At 39.6% G+C, this 26,508-nt stretch overlaps 1 protein-coding gene across 1 annotated transcript in view; it reads right to left on the bottom strand.

Moving 5' to 3' along the window:
- Positions 1-23,357, bottom strand: part of CAND1 (cullin associated and neddylation dissociated 1) — a 36,008-nt gene extending 12,651 nt beyond the window's left edge. The window contains exons 1-9 of the mRNA XM_063133910.1: positions 23,207-23,357; positions 16,431-16,574; positions 10,735-10,889; positions 5,975-6,098; positions 5,172-5,428; positions 4,967-5,072; positions 3,080-3,225; positions 2,315-2,607; positions 1,526-1,667 (exon numbers count right to left, since the gene is read on the bottom strand). Coding sequence (XP_062989980.1) covers positions 1,526-1,667; positions 2,315-2,607; positions 3,080-3,225; positions 4,967-5,072; positions 5,172-5,428; positions 5,975-6,098; positions 10,735-10,889; positions 16,431-16,574; positions 23,207-23,274 — 1,435 coding nt within the window. The 5' untranslated portion in view covers positions 23,275-23,357. The remainder of the gene's footprint in view (positions 1-1,525; positions 1,668-2,314; positions 2,608-3,079; positions 3,226-4,966; positions 5,073-5,171; positions 5,429-5,974; positions 6,099-10,734; positions 10,890-16,430; positions 16,575-23,206) is intronic.
- Positions 23,358-26,508: the final 3,151 nt, after the last annotated feature.

Raw genomic sequence — 26,508 nt, forward strand, 5'->3', positions numbered from 1 at the left:
TGATGCTTTGAACAAATGGATGTTTCTCATTACAAGCTAAAATTTTGTCTAATCTTCCACTACTCTACCACTTGCAATTCCTTACACAGAAATCATCCTACTAACCAAAGCCTTCTACACAAGTCCTACCAATACATTTAATCTTAGTTTTGATTCTAAGACAACTGCAGCATGACCAGCAATCCCTTAACGTCAAAACTTCTCTGAGCCCTTTTCTTCTACACTTCAAGCAGTCAAATTGCACTACAGTAGCTTAGCAACAACCACATAACCTGACAATTTTGTGCTACGAGAGTAGTCTTGGATGCAGAATGGTTAGGATGAAGTTGGGAGGAAAAATGGTTCCTAGAGCTAGCCATATCCGTATTTGAATTCTTGCCATTCAGGTATTACATGTTTTAGATATACACTGATTTTTTTAGTGTGAAACCGGAGGGCAGTATCCAACTGTCATTCCACAAACTCAAAATGGTACTAGCGGAGCTCTGCTGACTCTTTGTGTTGTGCATGTGATTGCCTATAATTCTTGTGCAACTGGTTGTGCAAGCTGTTGCACAAGTGCAAAGCAGTTGCGCAAGTGCAAAGCAGTTGCGCAACGGGTTGCACAATGCATTGCACAACCATAACGCAATGTTGCTTACGTAACCACATTTGTGCAAACATAACTTTAGTTGAATTCTTCTCATGAAGAACCCAATTTCCAGTAGCCAAACCCAATTTGCACTAACGGGACAACACAGTTGGATACTATCCAATAGTTGCTATTTGAATTCAGTGTGGGGCAGAGAACAATAAAAACAAGTCAATCTTATATGTACAAACCTGTCCTCTCCACCTTCTCCTGCCCATTCTTTTCCATGCATTAAACTTTACTTCACTCATCATTTCTTGTGTTACTCACTTGTTTCTCATTCTTTTTTTTACTCTCACAAGTCACTACCTCAATTTACGCCCTCCAACTTTTTATAAAACAGATATTAAAAACTGTTCAGTGTCAATATCCAACAAATGAGAAATGCCAGAGATCTGAACATCATCTCAAAAGACAACAGAGCTCTGCAGTCTTACAGTAAACAAATTTATTTGCATGACCCCTTCCATGACCCAGGTTATATTGTCCATTATTACCATCTCTCACACATTTTAAAACCTTGACGCTGTATGCATTACATCTACAAAGGTTCTTTGTAAAACCAGGCATGAGAGCACTCTCTTTTAGCTATATCACCACCAATTAGGGAAGTACCAATTAATTGCATCTCTTCTCCTTGAATGTCTTCCTGTGGGCAATTAAATAGTTGCAAAGGTCAAATAAAACATTCCAGGAGAAGCAAGCAAATCTACATATAAAGCTCTAAAACGGCTAATGAACAACACACAATACTGCCTGAGAAGCAAAATGCTAATAATGTCAAACAACTAAGCAAAAACACATAAGCATTCCTGAAAACACTGACAGATGTCAAAATTAAAGACTCACAAACTTTAGAATAGTAAATCAAAGTTTAAGATACGTATTTCATACCTGGGACAAGTACAGGAACGTGCTGTGTGAGAGCACCAGGTAACACATTGACCAACTCGGTCAGCATGTTAAAACAACACTGACGAGTCTTCACACTTTTTTCCTTCATCTGTTTATGCAAGGCTTTAACAATGTTGGGAACCTGTAATTATTATGTACACATTACATAGTTCAGCAGTTAGTGCTTTACATAAACAAGCTACAATATGGATGGTTCTTAAGTACCGTATTTCTTCGATTCTAAAACTCCATCAATTGTAAGACACACACTAATTTCAGTACCACAAACAGAAAAAAAGCTTTGATTCTAAGAAATAATAAATGCACCCGCGATTCTAAGATGCACCCCATTTTTAGAGATGTTTATATGGGGAAAAAAGTGTGCCTTAGAATCAAAGAAATACGGTATATATCTGACCTCAGACATAACGGCATAAGAAGAGCCCTGCTGGAGGCCTATCTAGTCCAGAATTGTATTCCCACATTCACACACCAGCAGGCTTTCTGCACTTTACTGCAGAAAAGTCCAACAACAGATAGGAAACATTTCAGAAAACATTTTAGGCCTCTACAAGCCAAATGCTCCTAATTATCAGGGCTGCAAAATTCAAGTTCCATACTAGAAGTCATTTATATCAGTGTCTGACATAAGACATGTAACATAGTTAGGAATAAAACTTGTGAACTATTTTGAGAAAATGGTGGAAATTATTTTGTTTCTATTTTTCATTTTCAATCAAGCAGATATGACCTTTTGTGCTACAAAATGTTGACATTTTATCCACTAACCTGACTCTGAAGCATTGTTAAAGGTGTCTCTCCTTGTTCCATTGCATCAGGATCACAAAGCCAACTCTGCACAGGTCGAGTTTGTTTTAAAAGAGAGAGGTATGCATGAAAAACATCTGCTTTTACATTCTCCTCTCGTTCCTTGAATCTAGCAATTAAAGCAGGAGACACCGTCTTGTAGAACTCTGGTAGCATTTCATGCCGTGTACTGACTACAGCATCCAAACATTTCGCAGCTGCACGTCTAACTTTCCAGCTCATGTCATCATCATCACTATATTCATCATCACTCCCTTGAAAATAATAGAAGGATACCATGACATATATAATCACAACTAAAGCTCACAGCCTATACATTGTCTTGTATTTAAGTATTTGGATATTTAACATTTGATGACCAGCTATAAAAGAAAGCATACAATACCACCAATACCAATTAATTCAACAACAAATGTGTATTTAGTGATATAGTTTAGCAAGTACTACTCTCATGCAAAGTTCATTGAAATGAATAGACTTTACAAGAAAGCACTACTACATTGTAAATTTCACACCACTTCACTGTAGGTTTCACATCACCCCCTACTGGCTGTGATTGCTAGTTTGCATTTTATAAATTTTGGTTTTGGTTTTCCAAAGTGTGGCTCTTCCTAACAAAACCCAGTCATTATTTTGAGAAGACATTTATTTAGAATATTACACTAATATGTGATTTGTATGCCTTACATTTAGCAGCTTGAATATTCCATTCCCAGCACAAGTTACCTTGATCATCATCATCTCCACCATCAGCATCCATAGCATTCTCATCTTCATCTTCGTCATCATAATTGTAATTGGGATCATATGTAAGGTACTTAAGACAAATGTTTATAATGGTAGTTACGTGAGGATAAACTTCTTTAGGACATCTGCATTATAAGCGTAACACTAATTAGGTAACTATTGAAGAATAACCATCAAACAGTATTGCTACATGATTTAATTGGCATACCATATGCAAATAGAATAAAAACTATGCAAATAGCTCATGGTTATAACCAGTGCACTCCAGGAAACATTAAAAGCCATTTACACATAGTTCTGACTTCCTTACACCTCTCAATAACATTATCTATTGCTGCTCTTCATACTGTCCCGAGATGCTGAAGCTCTTCCCACCCAAACTGCTTGGGAGACAAAGCTCTCTCCTTCCCCTAAAAGGCATGATTAGTGGGATCCCAGCCCTTCAGAATGAAGTAAGAGAGCAGGAACCTCTAATAGGAAAGGTGTCTGCCAACTTGGAAACAGCGAACAATTTTCTCATGTACTGATTTTACAAGAAAAGTCTTAAGCAAAACCGAGTCACAAGGTGCCACTTCTCAGAGCCCTCTAGGGCTGGGATGGGGAAACTTTTCTTTCCCATGTGGACCACATACCGCAGTAGGCAGGGCTGGCAACGAGAATGAGTGGGGCGTCCATCCATCCATCCATACACAAAAATGCACACACACAGATACCCCATCCATCTCCTCCCTCGCCCTCTCTCATATACACACACCACACATACACTAAATCATCCAAGAATCTGTGGCTTCAATTAATTTATTTACCCCTCCCCCAAATTAACACCCCACACCGAGATAATCTCAAATCATTTTGTTCCTTCCTGAAAATCATAAACTCCTTCCAGCATTAGCGTTGCCCTTTAAGGAAATGTCTACAGGGTTACCCTCTCTCCAGCAGCTGGCTGGCTTTCACCAAAATGCTAAATATTTGCTTGCCAAAAGTGGGAAAAGGCTCTACAAAGACTGCTCAGCTGACGAGAGAAAACAGAAGTGTGAGACTCTCCGATAGAGGCTTCCAAACTGCCACGATTCTTCTGAGCAGTCACATGAGCCCACCCCCACTCCCGGCATTAAAAAAAAGGTTTTAAAAACCTCAGCAACTTTGTAAGTGGGACAGAGGAAACAGTACAGGCTGGTTGGGAAGGTTCCACAGGCCCTCACAGGCTAGTAGTTTCCCACCTCTTCTCTAAAGCAGCTTAATTTCTTGCTGGGTGGTCTGTATAACAGGAAAGAAGGGATGGCTGGCATTTCCAACCTGGAAAGAGCTGGAATCATGGAAGGGGCAGATGGCCATCCCACTCTGTTACAAAGCAACAAAAGCCGCCAAGGGGTGGGTGGAAGAGGGCAAGGCATAGATCTGATTATACAGGAATTCTCATACAATATTATGTAGGAGACATATTTAGAAGGTACATAATTCTTGTACAGATGCATCCACATCTGCACTGCATCAGTTTCTGCACATTTCCACTGCAACAGGTCCTTTGGGGAAATGTTCTTTTTGAGTAATGGCATATCTCAGGGACCAATTTAGCTATATGCATATACCCTATGAAACAGCTGTTTAAACAGGGACTTTTAAGAAACTAAACGATCAAAATTATTTATCGTAAGGAGATGCTTTCCTATAGATGACTAAAAGATAGCTGTATTGAAGTTACCACTATCAATACAAGATGATATCGAACATTCAAAACACTATGCAATTCCACCAAGGAAAAGCTCTATTTTTTCTGCTTTACTCTAACCTCTTCTAAACTCACTGTCAGTTCCTTTCATACTGTAAAGTTAACCAGGAAAAACAAGTGCACCTATTACACCTTACCTCCTAACAAAAGATTCAAATGCTTGAATGCAATATTCTCGAAGTTCATCATCATCTACATTACAAAATTTTACTACCAAAGGGATAATTTTCTCAAGGTATTCACCTGACGGCAGAAAACAGAAATAGTCATTCATATGAAACATTTAGCAACCCTCCACACGAAAAATAGCAAAATTTCACAATAACATGTAAATTTATTTACCTATTCTATGACCTGCTTGCCTACTGATGGCAGCAATACATTGTATATAGGTTCTAGTTGTTGACATGGAATCGTTTTTAGAAAGCTCTGTCAACAGATGCTCAATGAGGTCAACAAACACTATGTTGCCACAACTCATAACAAGATGACCAAGAGCAATGATGGTTCTTTTTCTCACAGCAAGTCTTGGACTAGTCAACTGAGGAAGCAGACAAGTCAGAATAGAGGGATGGAAGTTAACGAGCAGTCCTCCTTGCCTTAAAACAGACAAAAAATAATTTAGAGAAGACAGTAAATATAACAGATCATGTTCTCAGGCATTTCTGTAACAGGTTTAAACTGTCAAGGTTTTCACCAACTAATGCTTAAGCTCCTTTGCTCTATTTAACAAATACACACAAACTCTCAATTATTGCAAATGAAAGCAATAACTAATACAAATTTAGCTTTCAACATTAGATTTGTTATGCTTAACAATTCTGCACTAATTCAGTTTCATTAATAGTCTCTTCAATAAAGAACTTCCATACATTTGTATTGCATTACAAGCATTACTCACAAAAGTTACTTACAAAGATTACACGAAGCTTAAATAAATTAAATAGCTGCAGATGTATTGCTGGTAATAATTTTAGGCAGGCTGTGTTAAATTCTAAAATGTTATTTTTTATTTTTCTAATTTTGAGAAGTCTTAATGCCACAGTAATTTTGTCATTAAAATTGTTGTATGTCATCTTGAGAAGACTTTGTCTAAGAAGGCAGCACAATTGTTGTCTCCCAACATCTTTAATATGCATGTGTACCTGCTCAGCATATCAGCCATGATATCCAAGGCCTCTAACTGAACAGACACATCCTCTTGCTTGGCGATAGCACTCGTAAGACGCCCGGTGATCTTTTTACAAACATTAGCTGCTAATGCAGAACCTAGAAATATGACAAAAATGTAACAATTTGTCAGCATACATATCCAATTTCACCAAAGCTGAAACAACTATAATCATTAGCATTTTCTTGGGCAGTTTCCCAAACAAATGTGGCTTATTTTGTGGCAGATTAGAATCAATTATGTAACAAGTTATTCTGATAATTGTCTAACAATTTGTAAGCTGTTAACTCACACACAAAAAACCCTGCAGGCTGATAACATGCCAAAAAAAAAACCCCAAAACACATGCACATTCAATAAATGCAATACATGGATAAAAGTCTCCCCAAATTCCTCATCATAGCTCAAATTTCTTTAAAGGTCATTTAGAAGTAGCAAATTAGAATATCAAGCTGGTAAAGCAGGACCAATCTGGAGAAAACTTTCTCTACTACTGTTTTACAATGTAGAGTGTTTCTCTTCAGGATATTCCATTCCCCTTCTCTTTTGGTTTGTCAAGTATCCCCCCACCTCCCCAGTCAACATTTTGTCTCAACTGTGCATGTTCAATCTTCATCAGACTGTTTTTTTTTTAATTCCCCTCATTTTTTTTCCTAAAGACTTTTAAAAAAGTTTCTGCAAAAAATTGTTTCCCTGCCCATCCCCAGCCTCCTTATCCTTATATGTTGGAGGTGCCATTTTGATTACATAAATAGCAGTACATTTTTCCAAAATTAGAAATTGAGAGAATGATTATGATTTTCTGCATGTCAAACTTAAAGACTCTCTCAGGCTTTTTATTTGTAAATTTGAAATGTATACATTAACCTAACCATATCATGCGCAGTGTGTGTGTTTCCTTCACTGGCCCCACAAATTACACAGAAACTCAGAAGCAATCATTCTTTTGCAATATTCAGTGTTCTCTGACTATTTGGCAAGCAAGCTCAAGATCCCAAACAGAATGCTATTAAAAATAAAATCAGGTCAGAAATGATTTTTTCCAGTTTTGGATTCAAGATATCTATTAACTTCACTTTTCTAAGTACTGTCACATGTAATTTGTCATTAAAACAAGATTGTAATTTATACACACACACACACACACACACACACACTGAAATGGCCATTCATGTACAGCTCCATTCAAATCAGTAGCTTCACCATTAACCTCAACAAAAGTGAATTGCATTCAAAATCTGTGCATCTTAATTTTGAGAAAGAGAATGGTATCATTAATGTTCAACTTAATAGCTAGTATTAACAGAGCAGGTAAGCAATGGATTGGGAGCAAGATGAGACAAAGCTGCTAAGAATTCATTTCCTTCTGCTTTTAAACATGCTACAGTCTCTCCCATTCTCAAAAAACCCACTCTTGATCGACTATCACTGTCTAACTACCGACCTGTCTCCCTCCTGCCCTTTGTCTCAAAGATCCTGGAACGTCTGGTCTACTCTCGTTGTCTTGACTTTCTCTCTAATAACTCTGCTCTGGATCCCTTTCAATCTGGCTTCCGTCCTTTGCATTCCACTGAAACAGCCCTTACCAAGATCACCAATGATCTCCTTACTGCCAAGTCTAAAGGCCATTATTCCATTCTTATTCTCCTTGATCTAACCGCAGCCTTTGACACGGTTGATCACGATCTTCTCTTAGATTCCCTCCATGACCTTGGACTCTGTGGCTCTGTCTATAACTGGTTCGCCTCCTATCTAGAGGGTCGCTCTTTCAGCGTGTCGGCTAACGGCAGCTCGTCCTCCTCTTTTCCCCTTTCAGTTGGGGTTCCGCAAGGCTCGGTGCTTGGCTCTATACATGCTGCCCTTGGGCAAGCTTATTCAATCTCACGGCCTCCAATATCACCTGTATGCCGATGATACACAATTATATCTTTCATCTCCGGAACTTTCTCCAGATGTTCACGATCGTATCTCAGCATGTCTTTCAGATATCTCAGCCTGGCTGCTTCATCGTCGTTTGAAACTTAACATGGCAAAGACTGAATTGCTTGTTTTTCCTCCTAAACCTTCTCCTCACCTCTCATTCTCTCTTACTGTCAACGATGTCACGCTTACTCCGGTCAAGGAAGCTCGTAGTCTTGGCTTTATATTTGACTCCTCGCTCTCCTTTACTCCTCACATCGAGGCTGTAGCTAAATCCTGTCGTTTCTTCCTATATAATATTGCCAGGATTCGACCATTTTTGTCTGTCTCTTCTGCCAAGACTCTCGTTCACGCACTGGTTATCTCTCGGCTGGACTACTGCAACCTTCTTCTCTCTGGCCTTCCTTCGTCTCACATCAGTCCGCTGGTCTCTGTCCACCACTCTGCCGCTAAGATCATCTTCCTGGCCCGCCGCTCTGACCATGTCACTCCACTTCTGAAATCTCTTCATTGGCTTCCAATTCACTCCAGAATCCAATATAAACTTCTCCTGCTGACCTTCAAGGCTCTTCACGGTCTAGCTCCTCCCTATCTCTCCTCTCTCATCTCACACTATCGCCCCGCTCGGGCTCTCCGCTCCTCTGATGCCATGCTTCTCGCCTGCCCAAGGACCTCCACTTCCCTTACTCGGCTTCGTCCTTTTTCTTCTGCTGCCCCTTACGCCTGGAACGCTCTTCCAGAACACTTGAGAACTACAAACTCAATCACTGCTTTTAAAACTCAGCTAAAAACTTTTCTTTTCCCTATAGCCTTCAAATACTGAGTTTGTTCTGACTCTATACTATTAGCTTTACCCTACCCGGTGCCTGTTTACACTTCCCTGTGCCTGTTTGCATTCTCCTTCCCTCTTTATTGTTAACTACAACCTATTAGATTGTAAGCCTATGCGGCAGGGTCTTGCTATGTACTGTGTTATCTGTACAGCACCATGTACATTGATGGTGCTATATAAATAAATAATAATAATAATAATAATAATAATAACAAAGGGTTACATAGCCCTCAATTATCAAAAATCTGTCTATCGGAGTGAGATGTACAAAGTCGCTGGCCCAAGGCACAACAGGTCCATTCAATTACTGTAGACTGCTCCCCTTCTGAAACTTCAAATGTTACATAGTGCAAATGACAGGGGTGTGGTTTGGATTCAGCCAAAACTTGAACTGGTTCAGGATTATTTGGACAGACTTGAAAGATGTCCCTATTGAAGTGGGGCTCCCCAATCTGAGCACTCCTGAAGTTTTGGGTTCTGAGGGACATAGACAGCATGTCTCCAATAATTTATACATTTCTCCCAAAGATCTCCATATAAAGGCAGGGTTGGGCAACAAGGGGTCTGGCAGCCATGGCCTTTAGTGCAGCCACCACCCCAGCTGCCATTCCCACACTGTTGAAATTTGACAGTGTAGTAGCAAAAAAAAAAAAAATCACCAGTTTGCCACTGAAATTCAGGATCAAAATGCTATGGAGACTTAAAAAATGCTAAATTTAGCTTGTTTTCAAGATCAATGTGATCCTTTTGGGACACTGTAGTGGCTTGCTGCTGAATTTCAGTGACAAACTGCTAATGTTTTTTTGCCACTGAGGGTGGTGCAGCAGCAGAAGTGCTGTTCCCAGGAGTGTCTCAGGGCTGAATATTTGCCCCTAGATTGCCCAAAGTTGCCCACACCAGATAGAATGAAAAAGCCAGTGTGAGGAGAGGGGCTGTAGTTATTGAGTGGCAATCAAAGTGAATGTTTTTACTAGCGCTTTCTAATCACAGTGCTTTGGAAGGATAATGTTGTAGTAATCTATTATAGGACTGATCCAGTGTTCATTGCTCCTTGCTAATTCTTCTTCCCAGAAGCAGGAGTATTAAAAGAGGTTTGGTGGAGTCTGTGGAACCCAGGAGGGTATACCATTGGAAAATGCTAGATGTTCACGTTCTTCTACCTCTGCCACTGTATGCTCCACATCCATCAGCAGCCCTGTCATATTGCACTTTTTGTGACTTTGGTGCCAACTGAGCAGAAAACAAAACAAAAAATCTTAATCATTCATCATCTCTACCTAGCCCCCGCACTGATCCTTCTGATAGTTTGGAGGTTTCTGGCCGACAGGCACCTCTATGTGTCATTTTCATTCCAATTGCCAAAATACCATGGGGAGAGGGGAGTGAAGGGGGACATGTCTGTTGATTTTGTATGCTACTTAATGGGAGGCATGAAGATTTGAATTTCCAAATCTTAATTTAGATTCAGATCAGAGCCGAAATAAGCTGTTTTCCAAATCACCAAATCAGGGTCTAAAGCAAATTTTGTTGGTTGGTGACACCCCTACCAAGTGACAACCATGCCACAGAATGCAGGCAAAGTTTATTGGGATAAATAATCAGCCTTACAATGTTAGGCACAGTCTACACACTTCCAGCATAAATCCTGGGCCATGCTGTGCAACACAATACCATACACAGAATTTTAACCAAGGGCCAGTATGTCCCCCAGCTTTAGTTCTTGTACTCTTCTTGCTTCCTCTCTTCAAATAGCCCAGCTAGAAATTAGAACAACAGAATAAGGATACTTAACAGCAAGGATTGTCATCCCTCCACAACCAAATAATTTTGAATGACCTGATAGCAAAAAAAAAATATACAATTTATCTTCAAGCAAAATAAATTCCAGTGTTAGCTAGAACTTTATCTGAACCCAAGCTCATTAACTAAAATCAAACAGAAAAATTAGTAACTGAATACAGAGAATAAATAATAAGAGTTACCACTGGAAGCAGGAGGAAGTTCTCCAATGACTGTTTTAAGGCCAATGCTTGAAATATCACGTAGCTGCTCTTTATCAGAAAGCATGTTAGTACAGAGGGTATCTACAATTGTCTCCACTTGGTATTCTTTCACTTTACTCACCAGGGGACCGAGGCTGTAATAAAACCCAAATAATATTCACTTAAGTTTAAAAACCAATTCAATTTCATCTGAAACACTAAAAAGTTCAGTCATCTGTATTTACAAATAAATTTAGGACTACAATTCAATCAATCATAGGATTGTTTATATTCATTTAAATCTGTTTTGGAATCTGGTATATTGTTTTTCATGACAATTATGTTAATTTAGTTACTTATACATATTGTTTGTTGGGCAAAATTGACCATTTCAAAGACATGCAGCCATATACACATTCAAAAAACTTTTCTGTCAACAGTAAAAAATCTAATTCACAATCAAGAACACATGGCTAAAACTGTCAGGGATCTCTTTCACTGCAGATGAAGTTTACTAAGAAAAGCTTATATCCCATAATGTTTCAATTTACTACAGCTGGAAGAAATATGTTCAAATGTAACTAATGTACATGCAACTTAGCTATCAGCATAGCTTTTTGTCAGTAAGAGAGAAAAAGAACATGTTTGCTTTTTTTATTCCATTCTGGATCATTTCTGTGTATGTTTACTGTCCACATCATGCAGATTTTCCTTAGCAGCCATAAATGATGCAATTTAGTTGCATTTTGCAGCTGTTGCTACTCAGAAAATGCTACAGGCTGATTTAACAGATCATTAATAAGAGTATTCTGCAGCGAGCACAATAAATGCCTCAAAATAGAGATTCCCTCCCCACTCATAAAACAGATGTTTGATCTATAAAGCGGTAAGACAAGAAATCCTCCAAAATGCAAGACAGCGTTCAATTGTTCTGTGGCTCCTCTATTAAATGGATTTTTGAAGATTTAAAATTAAGAATTTCAAGGGGGGAATCTGATTAACTTTAAAGGCTATTAAGTTAGCTATGAGTGGGGTGGGGAGATGGACTACTTAAGCTTTCACTCTTTGTTATAATTTACAATAGATCATAACATTGTATGACAGAGAAAGGCTAATGTATTAAATGCAAATCTTTTAAACTCAAGTACGTACACTATAAACTATCATACAGCAAAGACTATTTTCACACACCCTGCTGCTATGCCACAGTGTACATTCCAGAATAAATAAAGAGACTGTAGCTCAGTGGCAGATAGAGCACATTCTTTAATACCTAGCATTTCTAGTTAAAGGACAGGGTAGTAGGTCTGGGAAATATCTCTGTGAGAGAGCCTCTAGCAGTTAGACCAAACAATATTAGAGCTTCGACTACTGGGAGGTATAGAAATGCAATAAATAAATAAATAAATAAATATTAGATTAGACAATCTGACTGACTCAGAATTAGGTAACTTCATAAATTCAATTATTCTAACTATATACACATATTACCCAAGAATATACACAATAGGCGTGTTTACACAATGACAGCTCATCGGATAAATGGGCTGTCGGGGATGAGCGGGCACACCACTTCCACTTTTATTCAACAACCTATGGTCTGCATCTTCATAGGTAGTTCAGTGTGACGTTCAAATCTCACATACTGGGTTGTTTAACAGTTAAACAACCCAATGATTAACCCCACATCAAACCAAGGTGCTAAACAACACATCAGACCAGGTTGAAATGTCACTTTCAAACAACCTACAAAGCAGCAGATCATAGGTTGCTGAGTAAAAAGGCAAGTGGCAGGCGCTCAGAGGGCAGTGCACTCGCTCTCTCCCACTTGTGCAAAATCCATGGTTTGTATAACCAGTGGGTTGCTGTTACATGCGAACCAGTTCATTATTTATCTGTATCTCGATAGTGTATCTCAACTGCATTCACACACAAAGTCTTTGGATTTGCCTGAGAAATTAATATAAGGTTCAGCTGAGAAATATTTGTTCTAATGACCTTGTGGAGAATTCAGAGAGAAGCCAGGAAAGTGGCACTGACCTGTAGAAGTACTTGATCTAAATAGGGCTTTTAAAAGTCTAATGAAAACATAAATCAGAAAGGAGAATTTATTATCAGAGCTGTTCACTAATCTTCCAATTATCAATTTAGCAGCTGTCACTTACTACAACACAGACTACATCTGCTGGAGAAACAGGCTGTTCCACCATCAGCCCTTCTAATATTTCTGAAGCAGTCAGTATGACTAATGGGTAAAGGTTCCTAGAACATGATCAAACTGAAGTTATTTTGCATCACTTCCCTATTTTAGAAGGGGAAAATGAAAAGTTTGTAAACAGAGACTTAGTGTTACTCATGTAAATAAGTTCTGTGGCTATAGCCCTACTTTGTACAGTTCTGGTCAATTCACCTGAAAAGGGGTATTGTAGAGTTTGCAAAGCTGCAGAGAAGCGTAAGCAAAATAATCAAGTGGCTGGAGCTACTCGCTCATGAGGAAAGGTTACAATGTTTGGGACAGTTTGGTATAGAAAAAAGTTAAGGGGGGACATGATAAAGGTATACAAAATAATGCATAGTGTGAAGAAAAACATACTACAATCCAGAGTCATTCAATGAGGCTAGGTGGTGGGAGCTTCAGAACAGATAAAAAGAAAGATTTTCACACACCACAGAGTTGAACTATGGAATTCGCTAACATAAGAGGTAGTGATGGCCATCAACTTGGACAGCTTTAAAAGGGAATTAGACAAATTCCTTAGGATAAGGCTATCAGTGGCTAGTCATCATTAAGATGTTTTTAGGATGTTTTAATTTATTTATTTATTTATTTATTATTACATTTCTATACCGCCCAATAGCCGAAGCTCTCTGGGTGGTTCACAAAAATTAAAACCATAGTAAGACAACCAACAGGTTAAAAGCACAAATACAAAATACAATATAAAAAGCACAACCAGAATAAAAAACCACGCAGCAAAATTGATATAAAATTAAAATACAGAGTTAAAACAGTAAAATTTAAATTTAAGTTAAAATTAAGTGTTAAAATACTGAGAAAATAAAAAGGTCTTCAACTGGTGACGAAAGGAGTACAGTGTAGGCGCCAGGTGAACCTCTCTGGGGAGCTCATTCCACAACCAGGGTGCCACAGCACAGAAAGCCCTCCTCCTAGTAGCCACCTGCCTCACTTCCTTTGGCAGGGGCTCACAGAGAAGGGCCCCTGTAGATGATCTTAAGGTCCGGGCAGGTACATATGGGAGGAGGCATTCCTTTTAACAATGTATATTATGTTTTAATTCAGTTTTATGTATTTTATATTTACCGTTGTTCCCCGCCTCAATCAAAATGGAGAGGCGAGTAATAAATAAAAATTATTATTATCATCATTATCATGGCTATATATTAACTCGCAGTATCAGTGGCAATATGTCTCTAAGAATAACAGCCTGCAGCACAGGTAAAAATATCTAGGGCAGGAGTACAAGGTAGATGTGTCCATCTCCATAGAGGTTTGCCACAGAATTGCAATAGCAGAGTGTGAATTTTTCTCCCCCTTTTTAAAAATAAAAATAGAGGCAGTGCAGGTGTGTCTGTGTGTGTGGGGGGGGGGGGGAGACCACAGGCAATCCTAGTGTTGCTCAGCCTTTATATCTAGGGATAAAGCTATATGGGGATATGGCATATGGCAAAATATCTTTTAAGTACTTAAACTTAAATGTGGCAAACTTTCCTCAACCATGGCCACTCAGGCCCATGTGTGGGTGTGGGTCCCAAGGCTTGAATTAAGGGCATATAATGCAGCTTCCTTGCTAAAACTAAGTGAGTCTGGAGAGCACAAGGATAGGAGTCTACCTGGGAACTCCATGTATACCACCTTAAGCTCCATGATGGATAAAGGCGGGCTGTAAATGTACTAAATAAATAAAACCAACAAAAAACAAGTTCTTCAAATCTGGATAGCCCAGAGTTATCCAACCAAGACACTCACTATGCTTTAGCTTGTTCAACAAACAAATCATTATAGGAACATCAAAGTGAACTACAGAAACCTTACCAAGAGACAATAGTAAATCAGTAGCAAGACAAGTCTGATATCTAATAGACATGTGAGCTTACATGAAAGCACCCCCTGAAGGTATTTCTCAACTATTTATTAAGAAACATAATCTCATTCTATTAAAAAAATGGGGGAGCTGAACAAAGGGCAAGATAAGCATCCTATTCTAATATTAGCAATTGCCACTTTTGACAGAGCAACCACAGCTAAAGGTCTATAAGGAAGATGTTTCCTAAAGTGGAAAATATTAAACTTGAAAGTTTTTTTTACAAATTAGATGATTTTCAAAGACTGTGTTAAACTAATATTACTGCTCATGTCTGGGTTCACAACATGGCTTGTCATGGGTTATTTAACACTTGATGAGACATAGCACCTGCAAGCACAACACTGCATATGCTACCCCTTGCTCAGGGGTTGTTGTACCATGCCAACACAACTCACACATAACCTTAAAACAGACCATGGGTTATACAAGGGTTGTTTAAACCCTAGCATTACCCATGCTCACCAGGTTCATACCACACAACCCTCAAGTGGGGCCTGTATATTTAAAATGGTAGTCACACGGTCCTTGTAGCCTCACCACAAGTTAAATAATTAGCTGTTAAATAATCCATATTGGGCTGTCATGTCATGTGAACTGCCCCACTTTCTCGGTTTATGGCAAAGATAGACAGATCCTTTAAAACTTAGGGCACCCACTGTTCACTAGTGCACCACTGCTATATATATGCACAGAACACACAGACAGGTCAAACTATGGTAAGGTCCATTCAGGAAAATATAAGACTTCATATTCAAAATTGTTAATACTTTGTTTTTAATCTAAATGAAGTTAATTTGTGTTTGTTAAAAATCCTGGGACAATTCAAAATTGAGTACTAATGTCAGACTTACAGGATACAAGTATTAATGTAGTGAGACTCCTGCCATGTCATATGTATTTAGCATTCTTGTTTCATGAAGTGTCCAAACAACCAAAATATTCTGTTACAAACTATTTTCTCTAGATGATTTCAAGAGACAGTATCCAAAACTGTCGCTCTACTTACACCACTTACAGAGCAACACCAACATCACACACTGGCGGAACAGGTTTTCTCAGCAAACATGTTGCTCCAGAATATGCTCGAACACAGAATATGCTACTGGCATTGCCCTAGAAGTCCCTTACACTAGCGCTATGTCAATGGCTTAAGTGGAGTGATGGCATTGAATACTACACAAGATGACTGCATCTTTACATCAGAGAAGAATAAATTAAAGTCTTCAAACAGATGGGAAGGGGTGAAACACAGATCCCTGTGTATCTTCTCCTAGCCCTTGGAATATACATAAGGGAAGACTTAACAGAGTGAACAGTGAATTTTCTCTCTCTCTACAGATTATCCATTGAAAGAAGACCAGCAGTGATTCAGAACAAACGGTAACGTTTCACACACATATGACATGAAAATGATTCAGTTGGGAATACAAGATAGCTATCTCCATCATGTCAGGCTAGCACTCTTTTGGGGGCATCAGACTTGCTATTTTTGGAGACAGAATGCTGAATTAGACAGACAAGGGAACTCCTATTTTCTCAATACATAATCAAATCAGTGTATAAGAATGAAAAATTAAAACATATACATACCATTTCACTGCTAAATTTTGCACTTCGCCATTTTTATCTTCCAGCAGCTTCAAAATCATTTTCACAACCTTCCTTTCACTGTCATCATCTAACTTGATAGAATCTTTCTGTAGTTCAGTCATCAAGTCATTTGTTGCCATAAACCTATGCAAAAAAGGTGAATTCAGTTTGTGATATGTTATTTCATGCAACGATCAAAAGTAATTAATTTCTCCTATTCATCTTCAAATCTATTTACACTTAATGGCAAAAAAGCAGTTTATTTACACCCCCAAAATACCATAACTGATAACATGTTACCTTTGAGTATTAGGATACAAAGAAACCTTGTGATAAGTTCAACTGTTGCAATATCCATACCAGCAATGTAATTGTAAGAGCTATCATATGTGATTATTATATTATATCCTATAGCATTATGCTATAGGATAATATCTATAGGTCCCAGTACATAGTTCAGAAGTACATAACATAGCAGCCTTGCACACACTAAGCAAATCTGTATCTGGTCAGTGTCTGGGAATGGTACGTATGAGACTTTTTATGTTAGAAAGGCAAGCTATCAATTTAATAAATAAAAAAAACCCCATCATATTAGAATCTTGGTATATAATCCTATTTCACAAAAGATCATAACTGTTTTGTATGGTTTTATTAATCCAGCCATGGTCAATAAATGTTACACAATATTTATCTCTCATTTTCCTCTCCACTCACTAGCCTGCCTGCCCATCTATAGCTATGGCAGCTACCGACCAAAGTGTGTGCTTTTGCTTCTTCTTTTAAGAGAGATTGCCTAATCCTTAAAGGAAAACAGCTACTATACCCCTTGACTATTTTCCTATGGCCTGGGTAATGCAGTATAACACCTATGAAAAAGATTCCAGAAGAGAAAGGGAGGCAGGTAAAGAAAATATCAGATGTCTACCCCTGCTTCAATTGGATTATCCCCTCTCCCACCACACTGTCGTTTACTACCAACAATCACCCCAGTTAAACTACAATAAGTAGTTAAATGTGGGTTATCTAATCCATGATAAGACATCATGTAGCAACCCTGGATCGACCCAATCAGGAGTTGAATATTCAAAAAGGGTGTGGCATAAGCACTGGCAAATCTTGGATTAATTCACCTATGATTTCTTGCCGTTACATGCAAACAGCTCCACTGACACTCAGTCTAACCTACCTCACAGGGTTATTTTGAAGATAAAAATGGAGAGGAGGAAGACCATGTTGGTCACCTTGGGTTTCTTGCAAGAGGAATGAAGGTGGGATATAAATGTAATAATAAATAAACTGGTTCAATTTAGTTTTAAGTGTCTAACATTTAATATATTCATTTCTTTGTATTACTATTGTGATCAGCTTGGAGGACTTTAGCCGAAAAGTGGGACATAAATCTGCTAAATATATAAATAATAGCAACAGTGGAAGGCAGGAAGACAGTTTGCCACTCAACTATTTGGGCAGCGGATAACTTGCAAGGCTAAACCCACAGTATCAAGCAGGGATTGGAACCCCAATTTCAGCCATAAATATACATAACTGAATGTGAAGCACTATCCTCAGCCACAAACACACTAACTCCAAATACAAAAGGGTCATTCTCATTTTAAGAGTTAATTAATCTGGATTAAGCAACTCTGAGGACAATTTTAGATCCACAAATGAGACTAAAGCAGTGAGGGATATGCACTACACAGGTATAAATGAGCAGTTGTAGAAACTACCACAGATAGTGGTACCCTTCCAAACAATTACCCACTACTTTGTCTTCCTGCACACATTAAGGCCTGAGCATAAAAACATTTTTTTAAAAATATTGTTAAAATTTTAAATCAATACCTCTAGGATTAGCATAATATAATTCTTTGCATTTTATTGCATTCATGACGATTTTAACATTATTTATAAACTATTGAAAAAATGTTGGAGTTTATTTTTTCATCTAACACGATAATTAGTTAAGAACGGAAGAAGTGCCATGAGTCCATCAAGTCCAGCACTCTGTTCACACAGTGGCCAACCAGCCATCAGCCAGGGATGAACAAGCAGGACATGGTGCAACAGCAACTAGTGCACACAGGCTTACTGCCTCGAATACTGGAGATAGCACACAACCATCAGGGATAGTAGCCATTGATAACCTTCACCTCCAGGAATTTATCCAACCCTCTTTTAAAGCCATCCAAATTGGTGGCCATCACCACATCCTGTGGTAGTGAGTTCCATAATTTAACTATGCGCTTTGTGAAGAAGTACTTCCTTTTATTTGTCCAGGATCTCCCACCAATCAGCTTCATGGGAAGACCCCAGGTTCTAGTATTTTGAGAGAGGGAGAAAAATGTCTCCCTATCCACATTCTCCATACCATGCATAATTTTGTACACCTCTATCATATCTCCCCTTAGCCTTCTTTTTTCTAAACTAAACAATCCCAGTTAATGTAACCTTCCCTCATAGGGAGATGCTCCAGCCCTTTAATCATTTTAGTTGCCCTTTTCTGCATTTTTCTCAGATCTATAATATCCTTTTTTAGGTGTGACCAGAACTGTACACAGTATTCTAAGTGTGGTCACACCATAGATTTATATAAGGACAGTATGATACTGGCCATTTTATTCTCAATTCCTTTTCTTATAATGCCTAACATGGAGTTTGTCTTCTTTACACTGGTCGCACACTGGGTGGACATTTTCATCAAGCTGTCCACCACAATCCCAAGATCTCTTTCTTGTTCGGTCACCGCCAGCTCAGATTCCATTAGGTTATACTTGAAGCTGGGTTTTTTTGCCGCAATGTGCATCACCTTACACTTGCTTACATTGAACCGCGTCTGGTTATGACCAAAACCTGCATTTTCAAAATATATTTTGTTATTGTGAAGCAGGGCTAGCCTTACTATGAAGGAGCCTAATGCAGGCACATCAGGCAGCAAAATATGGAAGGAACAGCAAATTGTGCTGCTCTCCCCCTCCAAAGGGCACACCACTTCTTGGACCAGCCAGCCATGCAGGTGGCTGGCAGGAGCAAGAAGCAGCTTCTCACTCAAATGCCTTCTGCCCACTTGCCTCCTGCTCACCCGACCTGATTGGACAGCCAGTTTGCCCGCACCTATGGGCCACACCAACTGCTTCTTGGTTCCACCTACAGGCCTGCCACTTACTCCCACTCCCACTCCCACCCCCCTGTGCAGTAGTCAGGGCATTCCTGTGCGAGGTTAGCCAAAGTCCCACAATACTTCCAAGACAAAGTGCAACAGTTTCTCGTGCCTCCTCCCAGAAGTCTCGCAATACTTAAAGAGTTCCAGGAAAGGAAATGAGGCAGGTACATGTATGTGCGCCAAAAAATACAAGTAAGCAAATGTGCAGTCGCAGACAGCTGAGTTAGCGGGCCACCAAGCAGATCGAGGGGGAGGGTGCTCACTTCAGGCAGCAACCTGCCTTGGGCCTGGCCTGTTGTGAAGCATTTTTGGAAAACCATACTTATCTGATGTCTTCAAAGCTTCCATATTTTTAGACAATGGGGAAAAAAGATGGCTTCCCCACCCTATTACAACTAAACCAGTGTCAGCAAACTATGGCATCACAAATGGAAGTAACAGGTACAGAGACTGCTTAACATCTTCTGACCCTGGGCAGTAAAAGTACAGTTTGAGCAAATGCCAAAGTCATAAACTTTAATCTTTGCTTCTTATACATTTCATTCTGGGAAACACAAGCTGTTGGGAGAAATGGTATCACCTTCCCCCCCCCCCCCCCCACACACACTTCACTACATGCACAGTGCAGGGAAGAAGAAAAAATCTGATAAAAGAGAAGGGAAAAAGCCCACAAAAGACTAGTTTAGATGTCATATTGGCTAACGCACACATGTATATACATAATACACACACACGCCGTATTAGCGATATATTTAAATTTGATATTTTATTCCTATTTTATTGCATTTTATTGGGCATTTATTGTTGTTAGCTATCCTGAGCATCATTTGGTGAAAAGGCAAGATACAAATTAAATTCAATGATTTAAAATCATGCCAATTTAAGACCAAGTTAAGGCTAGCTAGTTTTGATCCTTTTTTACACAAACTTAAGTGCATGGGACCTAATATGGATCAAGACAATAGGGGGTGGGGCTAAACCTGCAATTTACATTATTATTGGATGCCTTTTTGGCAATGTAAATTAGAGGCATGAAGAGCTTAATCCAGATTGCAACCAGGGTAGGGAGGGGTGGAGGGTGGGAAAGCACTGGCAGCATTCTAGCTTCAGAATGAACAACCATGCACAACATAACTTTGCCAGCAGTTCCTGCCATAGATTTTAATAGGGCAGGAAAAACTTAATTTTTGCTCAGAATTTCAGCAAACAAATGAAAGGCATTGCCTCCCTGACAAGTCTGAATAAAGTAAATCAGTATTTTTTCACCAAAATTTGGAATAGATAGATGACAGATGCCATGTAGCAGCTTGGAGTAAAGTAAAAAGGTAAACATGTCAATTTCCCACACTATTTAACTTGCTGTATCTATGGCACTTTTTATCAGATCAGTCTGAAAGTTTGAACAATTACAGACCTCATTTGGTAGATCACAGATATCAAGGTTCATGTTACTAGCTAGGGCTTATAAGGTGTATATTTTTTCTTTGCAACTCACCTTAACTAAAGGAGTACTCCTGTGACACTTAAATAAATATTAGATCAGAAGCAGATTACCTCTTCTCTTTCATGGCCTTGTTCTTTTTTTGGACTAATCAAAGATAACTTATACATTAATGTAGAAGCTAACCATAGTGTTCATTAACTAAAGTTTACAAATTGGCTTCAAACTCTAAGTTGCAATCTAATTACAAACATACTCTGGCTACCAATGAAATAAGAAACAGGGAAGCTGCATTTTCAGGAAAGAGCTAATAATGGGAAGCCAAGTGACCACAGAGTGACATTTTTAAGGAGTGTTTACAACTAGTTTATATGTATTTGCATGAGCAGGTAGACCCAAATCAGATGGATAAAATACCAGATGCTTTGGAGATCTAACATGTAACTGGGTTTACTGGGCTGGTGCAGAGGTAATGCTCCCAATACATTTTCATTGGTTAAGGGATCAGGGCTGGACCACAGAATTCAGTGCTCCCTCACTCCAGCTCCTCCTCAGCACTACTTTCCCCTGATCTTCACTGACCATGCTAATTAAGGGAGAATTCTCTATGATTATACTTAAAACTTTGAGACACAATGCATTCTCATACTGAATCCATAATTCATGAACGAAATAGTATGCAGCAGGCACGTACCACTAACTTTTGCTTGCATGTACAAGTAATATTGTCACATGTAATGATCAAGACATTCTATTTCCTACATCCACGTGCATTCTCTATAGTAATGTTTTTATGTATGAATTGTTCCTTACTTTACGTATAATCTTCATGAAATCATCTTTGAGTGAACGGAAAACATCAAGGAAAAGTTAATGCCAATATTAAAGTCTTCTTTATTAAAAGACTTAATTCTACTGAACGGTGTTACAAAGGATCAACCACTATGTTGTCTGCATTGTGGTTCAATTTAATGCCCATTTAGGACTTTGTGGATAAAATGCCAATGAAAAGATTTTTTTTACTACATGATTAGTTTAGATTTTTGATGTTGAACTAAGAGAAATACTTTATTTCAAGAAAATTAGGGGGGAACCCTATAAATTTACAGCATTTCTCATTCTCTGTAATGTAAGTTGAGGATAGAATTCTCATATAAAAAACCATTAAAATAGAGGAAGTAAATCTGCTTTGTGTTATGCTAATTCTTATACCTCACATATATTTTCAACCTGCTTCTATACATGGTAACTTAAATAATCAGTCCAAATGAGTTTAATCAGACCTTCTATCCAAAAAACAGCTTTGGACTGCCACCGAACTTCAACACTCTGGGCAAATATAAAACAACTATTTAATTTATTGTCATAATCATGCCATATATCCGATGTAGGTTCTAGGGAGAAATACTAAAACACCCAAGGCAATGTACAGTCTATGTCTATACAAGGATTTCAACAAATCCAAATAAAACCCTGTATCTACTTAATATAACATCTAGTACCACACAAAAATTCTGTAGTACATGGGCAAGATCTCCCAAGAGAAGAATGAATGGAATGATGCAGAGTAGATACAGAATTGGCCTCAAATAATAACACCTCCACTCTCCGCGATTTATAAACAGGTTGTAGAATTTCACGTCTCACGTCCTCTCAAAGACGCCTAAAAATAATAATAAAAAACCGCAGGTCATCTGGCTACAATCTTTAACTAGAGACTAACCCCCCACTGAACACACCGGTTCGTACGTTCAAATGAACATGCATAGGATTACGTTCCAAACGGCTTGATTAGGAGACTTACACAGCAAATGACTTAAGTATAAGCGAAATAGAGATCGCATGTAGCAGGGTGGGGAGAAAGACAAACTTCCAAGCAACTTTCAGAATAAGATACAGACTTTCAAAACAAGTGGAGAGCTAAGGCCTGGCCCAGAATCGCAGCTCTACCGAGTTAGAGCAGAACACAAAGCCAGGAGTGAGGCCTCTCATCTCCTGCCGAACGGTGGGAACCCCAGGCCGAAGGACAGGTTGGGTGGGGACCGAAGCGGCTCCAGCCTGCCTGAGGCGAGGCAAAAAGCACCAGAGCGAGGGAGAAGACGCAGAAGGCCCTTCGGCCAGAGGCGGGCAAGGAGAAGCGACCTGAGAGGGCCGGCATCGGCCTCTTACCTGAAGTCCTTGTCACTCGACGTCATTTTCTCCAGCAGGTTGGAGATGTGGTACGAGGCACTCGCCATGTTGATGGTCCCGGTGAGGGCCGCGTCTCGCCGGCTCCACGTCGCCCAGTGCTGTGTGCGGGGGGGTGGGGGAGAGGGAAGGGAGGGCGCTGTCTGGCGAGCGAGCGCAGCGGCGCCTATTTGGCGGCGGCGGTTCCGCGCGGAGCTTTCCCCGAGGCGGGGGTGGAACACGGTGAGGGGAGGATTAGCGCGCGCGCCGTGTGGAGGTCAGTACCATCGCTAGCGACTGACACTCGCGCGGGAAGAGGAGGAGATATGAGGGAGAACGACCTCTCTCTCTCGCTCAAACGAATGGAGGACCAAATATCCCACCTTCTGATGCCTCGCGCTCGGCCCTAAGGTCAAAGTTCAAGGAGGCCCTCGCGCGAAGACCGAGCCAACGTCGCTAGTTCGCGGCCTCCGATTGGCCTCCCGCGAAGCCGTGGGCGGACTTGGCCCGCATGACGTCGAGACGCACGCGGCGTAGAGCGTGCGCGAGCGGGACGGTTGGTAAGCTGGAGAGGAGGAAGCCTCGTTTGAAGGGAAAGACCTCTCTCCTCCCAGCATGCACTTCGGTCAGCGTTTTGCTGTAGAATGGAGCTTAGAACGGGACGTGGGGGCGTTATGCCCAGTGCATTATGGGAGTTAGGGGATACGTGTTTTGCTGCTTGTGAAGAGTGCTTGTGTGCGGAAACGAGATGTATTTTGTATAAAGCTGCATAGGTGTGGGCTGCAGAAGGCTCTTAGTTCCCCTCCCCGTGCTCACACCGGGTTGCACGAAATAATAAAATGGATTCGTGCCTCTCAGTTATCTGGTAGGTTATACCAGCTGAAGTGGGTTGAATTTCAGTGGAAGACATTAGCCACTTTTGAGGCGGGGGTGCGTTATTGATTTTAGAAAAAGGGTTTTGGTCAAAAATAAAAATTAGCTGCATTGCAATGCCCAGAGAGCTTCGGCTATTGGGCGGCATAAAAATGTAATAAATAAATAAATAAATTTTGTGCTATGTGCAGATCTGCTTGCTGCATCTCAGGAACAAAATTGCAGAACTAGAAAAGGTTGGGGAAAGGGGCATTCAAAATGATCAAGTGGCTCCTCAGCTCCCCTATGAGGGAAGGTTACAAAGTTTAGGGGTTTTTTTTTAGTTTAAAAGAAAACATGAGTAATGAAGATTTGTAAAATTATGCATCTTGTGGAGAAAGGGAATAAAGTTTCTTTCCCTCACAGGATTAGAAGTTGGGGGTTTCTGATACATAATTGATATGAATCAGACAGAATTAAGTGTTTGTAGATTGTTTTGAGCAAAATCCAGTGTCACACTAGTGGACTTACATAATGGGATTTTCCTCTCGTTCTTCTCTCACACCGCCAAAAAATGCTTTAGAGGAGAGGGGGAATTGTTCTGTTGACAAACCATTGGGCGGAGGGGGGGTAATTGAGTAGAATTTATTAATTTCAATGGAAGTGTTGAATGCTGCAATTCTAACACATACTAGGGAGTAATCTCCATTCAACAGAGTGCCTTACTTCTAAGTAGACATGCATAGGATTACACTGCATATCTACAAGTGAACACAATAGGACCTAAACATTTTTAACTCTAGTTCAATTGTGCCCATTGTGTGAAATAAACTTTAATTCTCTAACCTAAATTTATCTCGGTGTCTGAAAATTTACTTACATTCATTCTTACGCCTATCAAAATAAATGTTTCGGTAGGCCTTAAAGGCTTTCATCTACTTTAACGATAGCTTCGGCTATTGGGCAGTATAAAAATGTAATAAATGTAATAAATAAATAAATAGCACAATTAATGTGAAGACAGCCAGAGTTGCACTGTTACAAGCAGTATATGATGTCTTACTCTGGAGTTTCATAAGGCACTCTCCTAATAACCTCAGATAAGAAATATGTGCATTTGTCCTGGCACAGAGTAGAAGGATTGGGTAGAAGAAAGCAGGAATTGGAATAGAGCCCAGTAGGATGGACTGCAACAAAAGCATGCCAGTGTAACCTGCTTACCACACAGGAGATGGGGGAAATGCTCATAAAGCTTGTGAAGACATTAATTCACACAGCAATGTAAAAATACACCAATCATATTGCTATGGTCAATGATGCTGCAAAAAGAAGGGAAGGAACCGTGCATACAAATACAGTAACATCGCAACTCAGAAGAAAATAGCAATACCCTTTAAGTGCCTTTAGTAGTGATTGATTCTGTTATTGCACAGCTTTATTGTCTAGCTGTGGATATGTCTCCTTCCTATGTAAATAAACTTGCAGCCTCATTCTACACATTTGTTTTGAAGTGCATCCTATTAAATACTGCAGGATTCACTCCCTCTTCATACGGTTACAGCCCTCGTTCTATTATCCCCCACAGCTACTGTGTAAAACTGCTGGTGAAATATCTGATTCCATGTTATAACTGAACTCTATCCTTGCCTCTACTGATTTCTGTTGCTGAATGGGGCCACATGATAATCTGTTCAGAGCAGGTATCAACTTGTGTGCCTAGCAAGGAATGTAAGTGAACAGCTATTTTATTTTTCTGCTCTGCTGTATTTAGCTGTTGCTATTCCACAACTTTGGGCTACAATTTTGCTTGGAAGTGTAGAATTCTTTTATGATATGAAGTGCAGTTATTTGAGCATCCCTAAAGATGGTAAGACCCAGTACATCCAAATTTTGCAGCTTCTGTTAGTGTGGAGCTCATTGGTCTCTCTGAAGATCAGGTTTGTAGTCTGGGGGTATTCGTGGTTCCATCCCTGTCACTGGGTCCCAATTGGCCATTGTGTGCCTTTTACCACTTTCAGCTGGTATGCCAGCTATATCTTCTCCTGGAGGATATCCACTAAAAATAACTCCAATCCCGCAATGTTAGGTGGACGGTGGGTCAACGCCAGTCTCATTAAGTTTATCAGGATTTTGAGGTCAAGCTTATTCCATCCTATTTCTGCATTAGCTTTCAATTAAAAATACTGAATTCAGCAGTATTCAAAATAGGGCTATTTGTTAGTACGTGTTGCAATTACTATAGAGCCTTGGGTGAAGTACCTTGAGTCCTGATTCGAATAGAAGTTTCCAGCTTGGAGTTTGTGCCTTTTACTCCTAATTGCTTTCTGAATGGCAGACAGAATGTTGGAATATGAGGCATGGTGAGTGGTTTCTCTTCTGTGTAATATGCTGGTACTGACTGGCTGAAATCACACCATTTGAACTGGATTATAGGGTGACAAAGACAAAAAAAT

Source organism: Elgaria multicarinata, chromosome 9 (assembly GCF_023053635.1).
Source record: "Elgaria multicarinata webbii isolate HBS135686 ecotype San Diego chromosome 9, rElgMul1.1.pri, whole genome shotgun sequence".
NCBI lineage: Eukaryota > Metazoa > Chordata > Lepidosauria > Squamata > Anguidae > Elgaria > Elgaria multicarinata.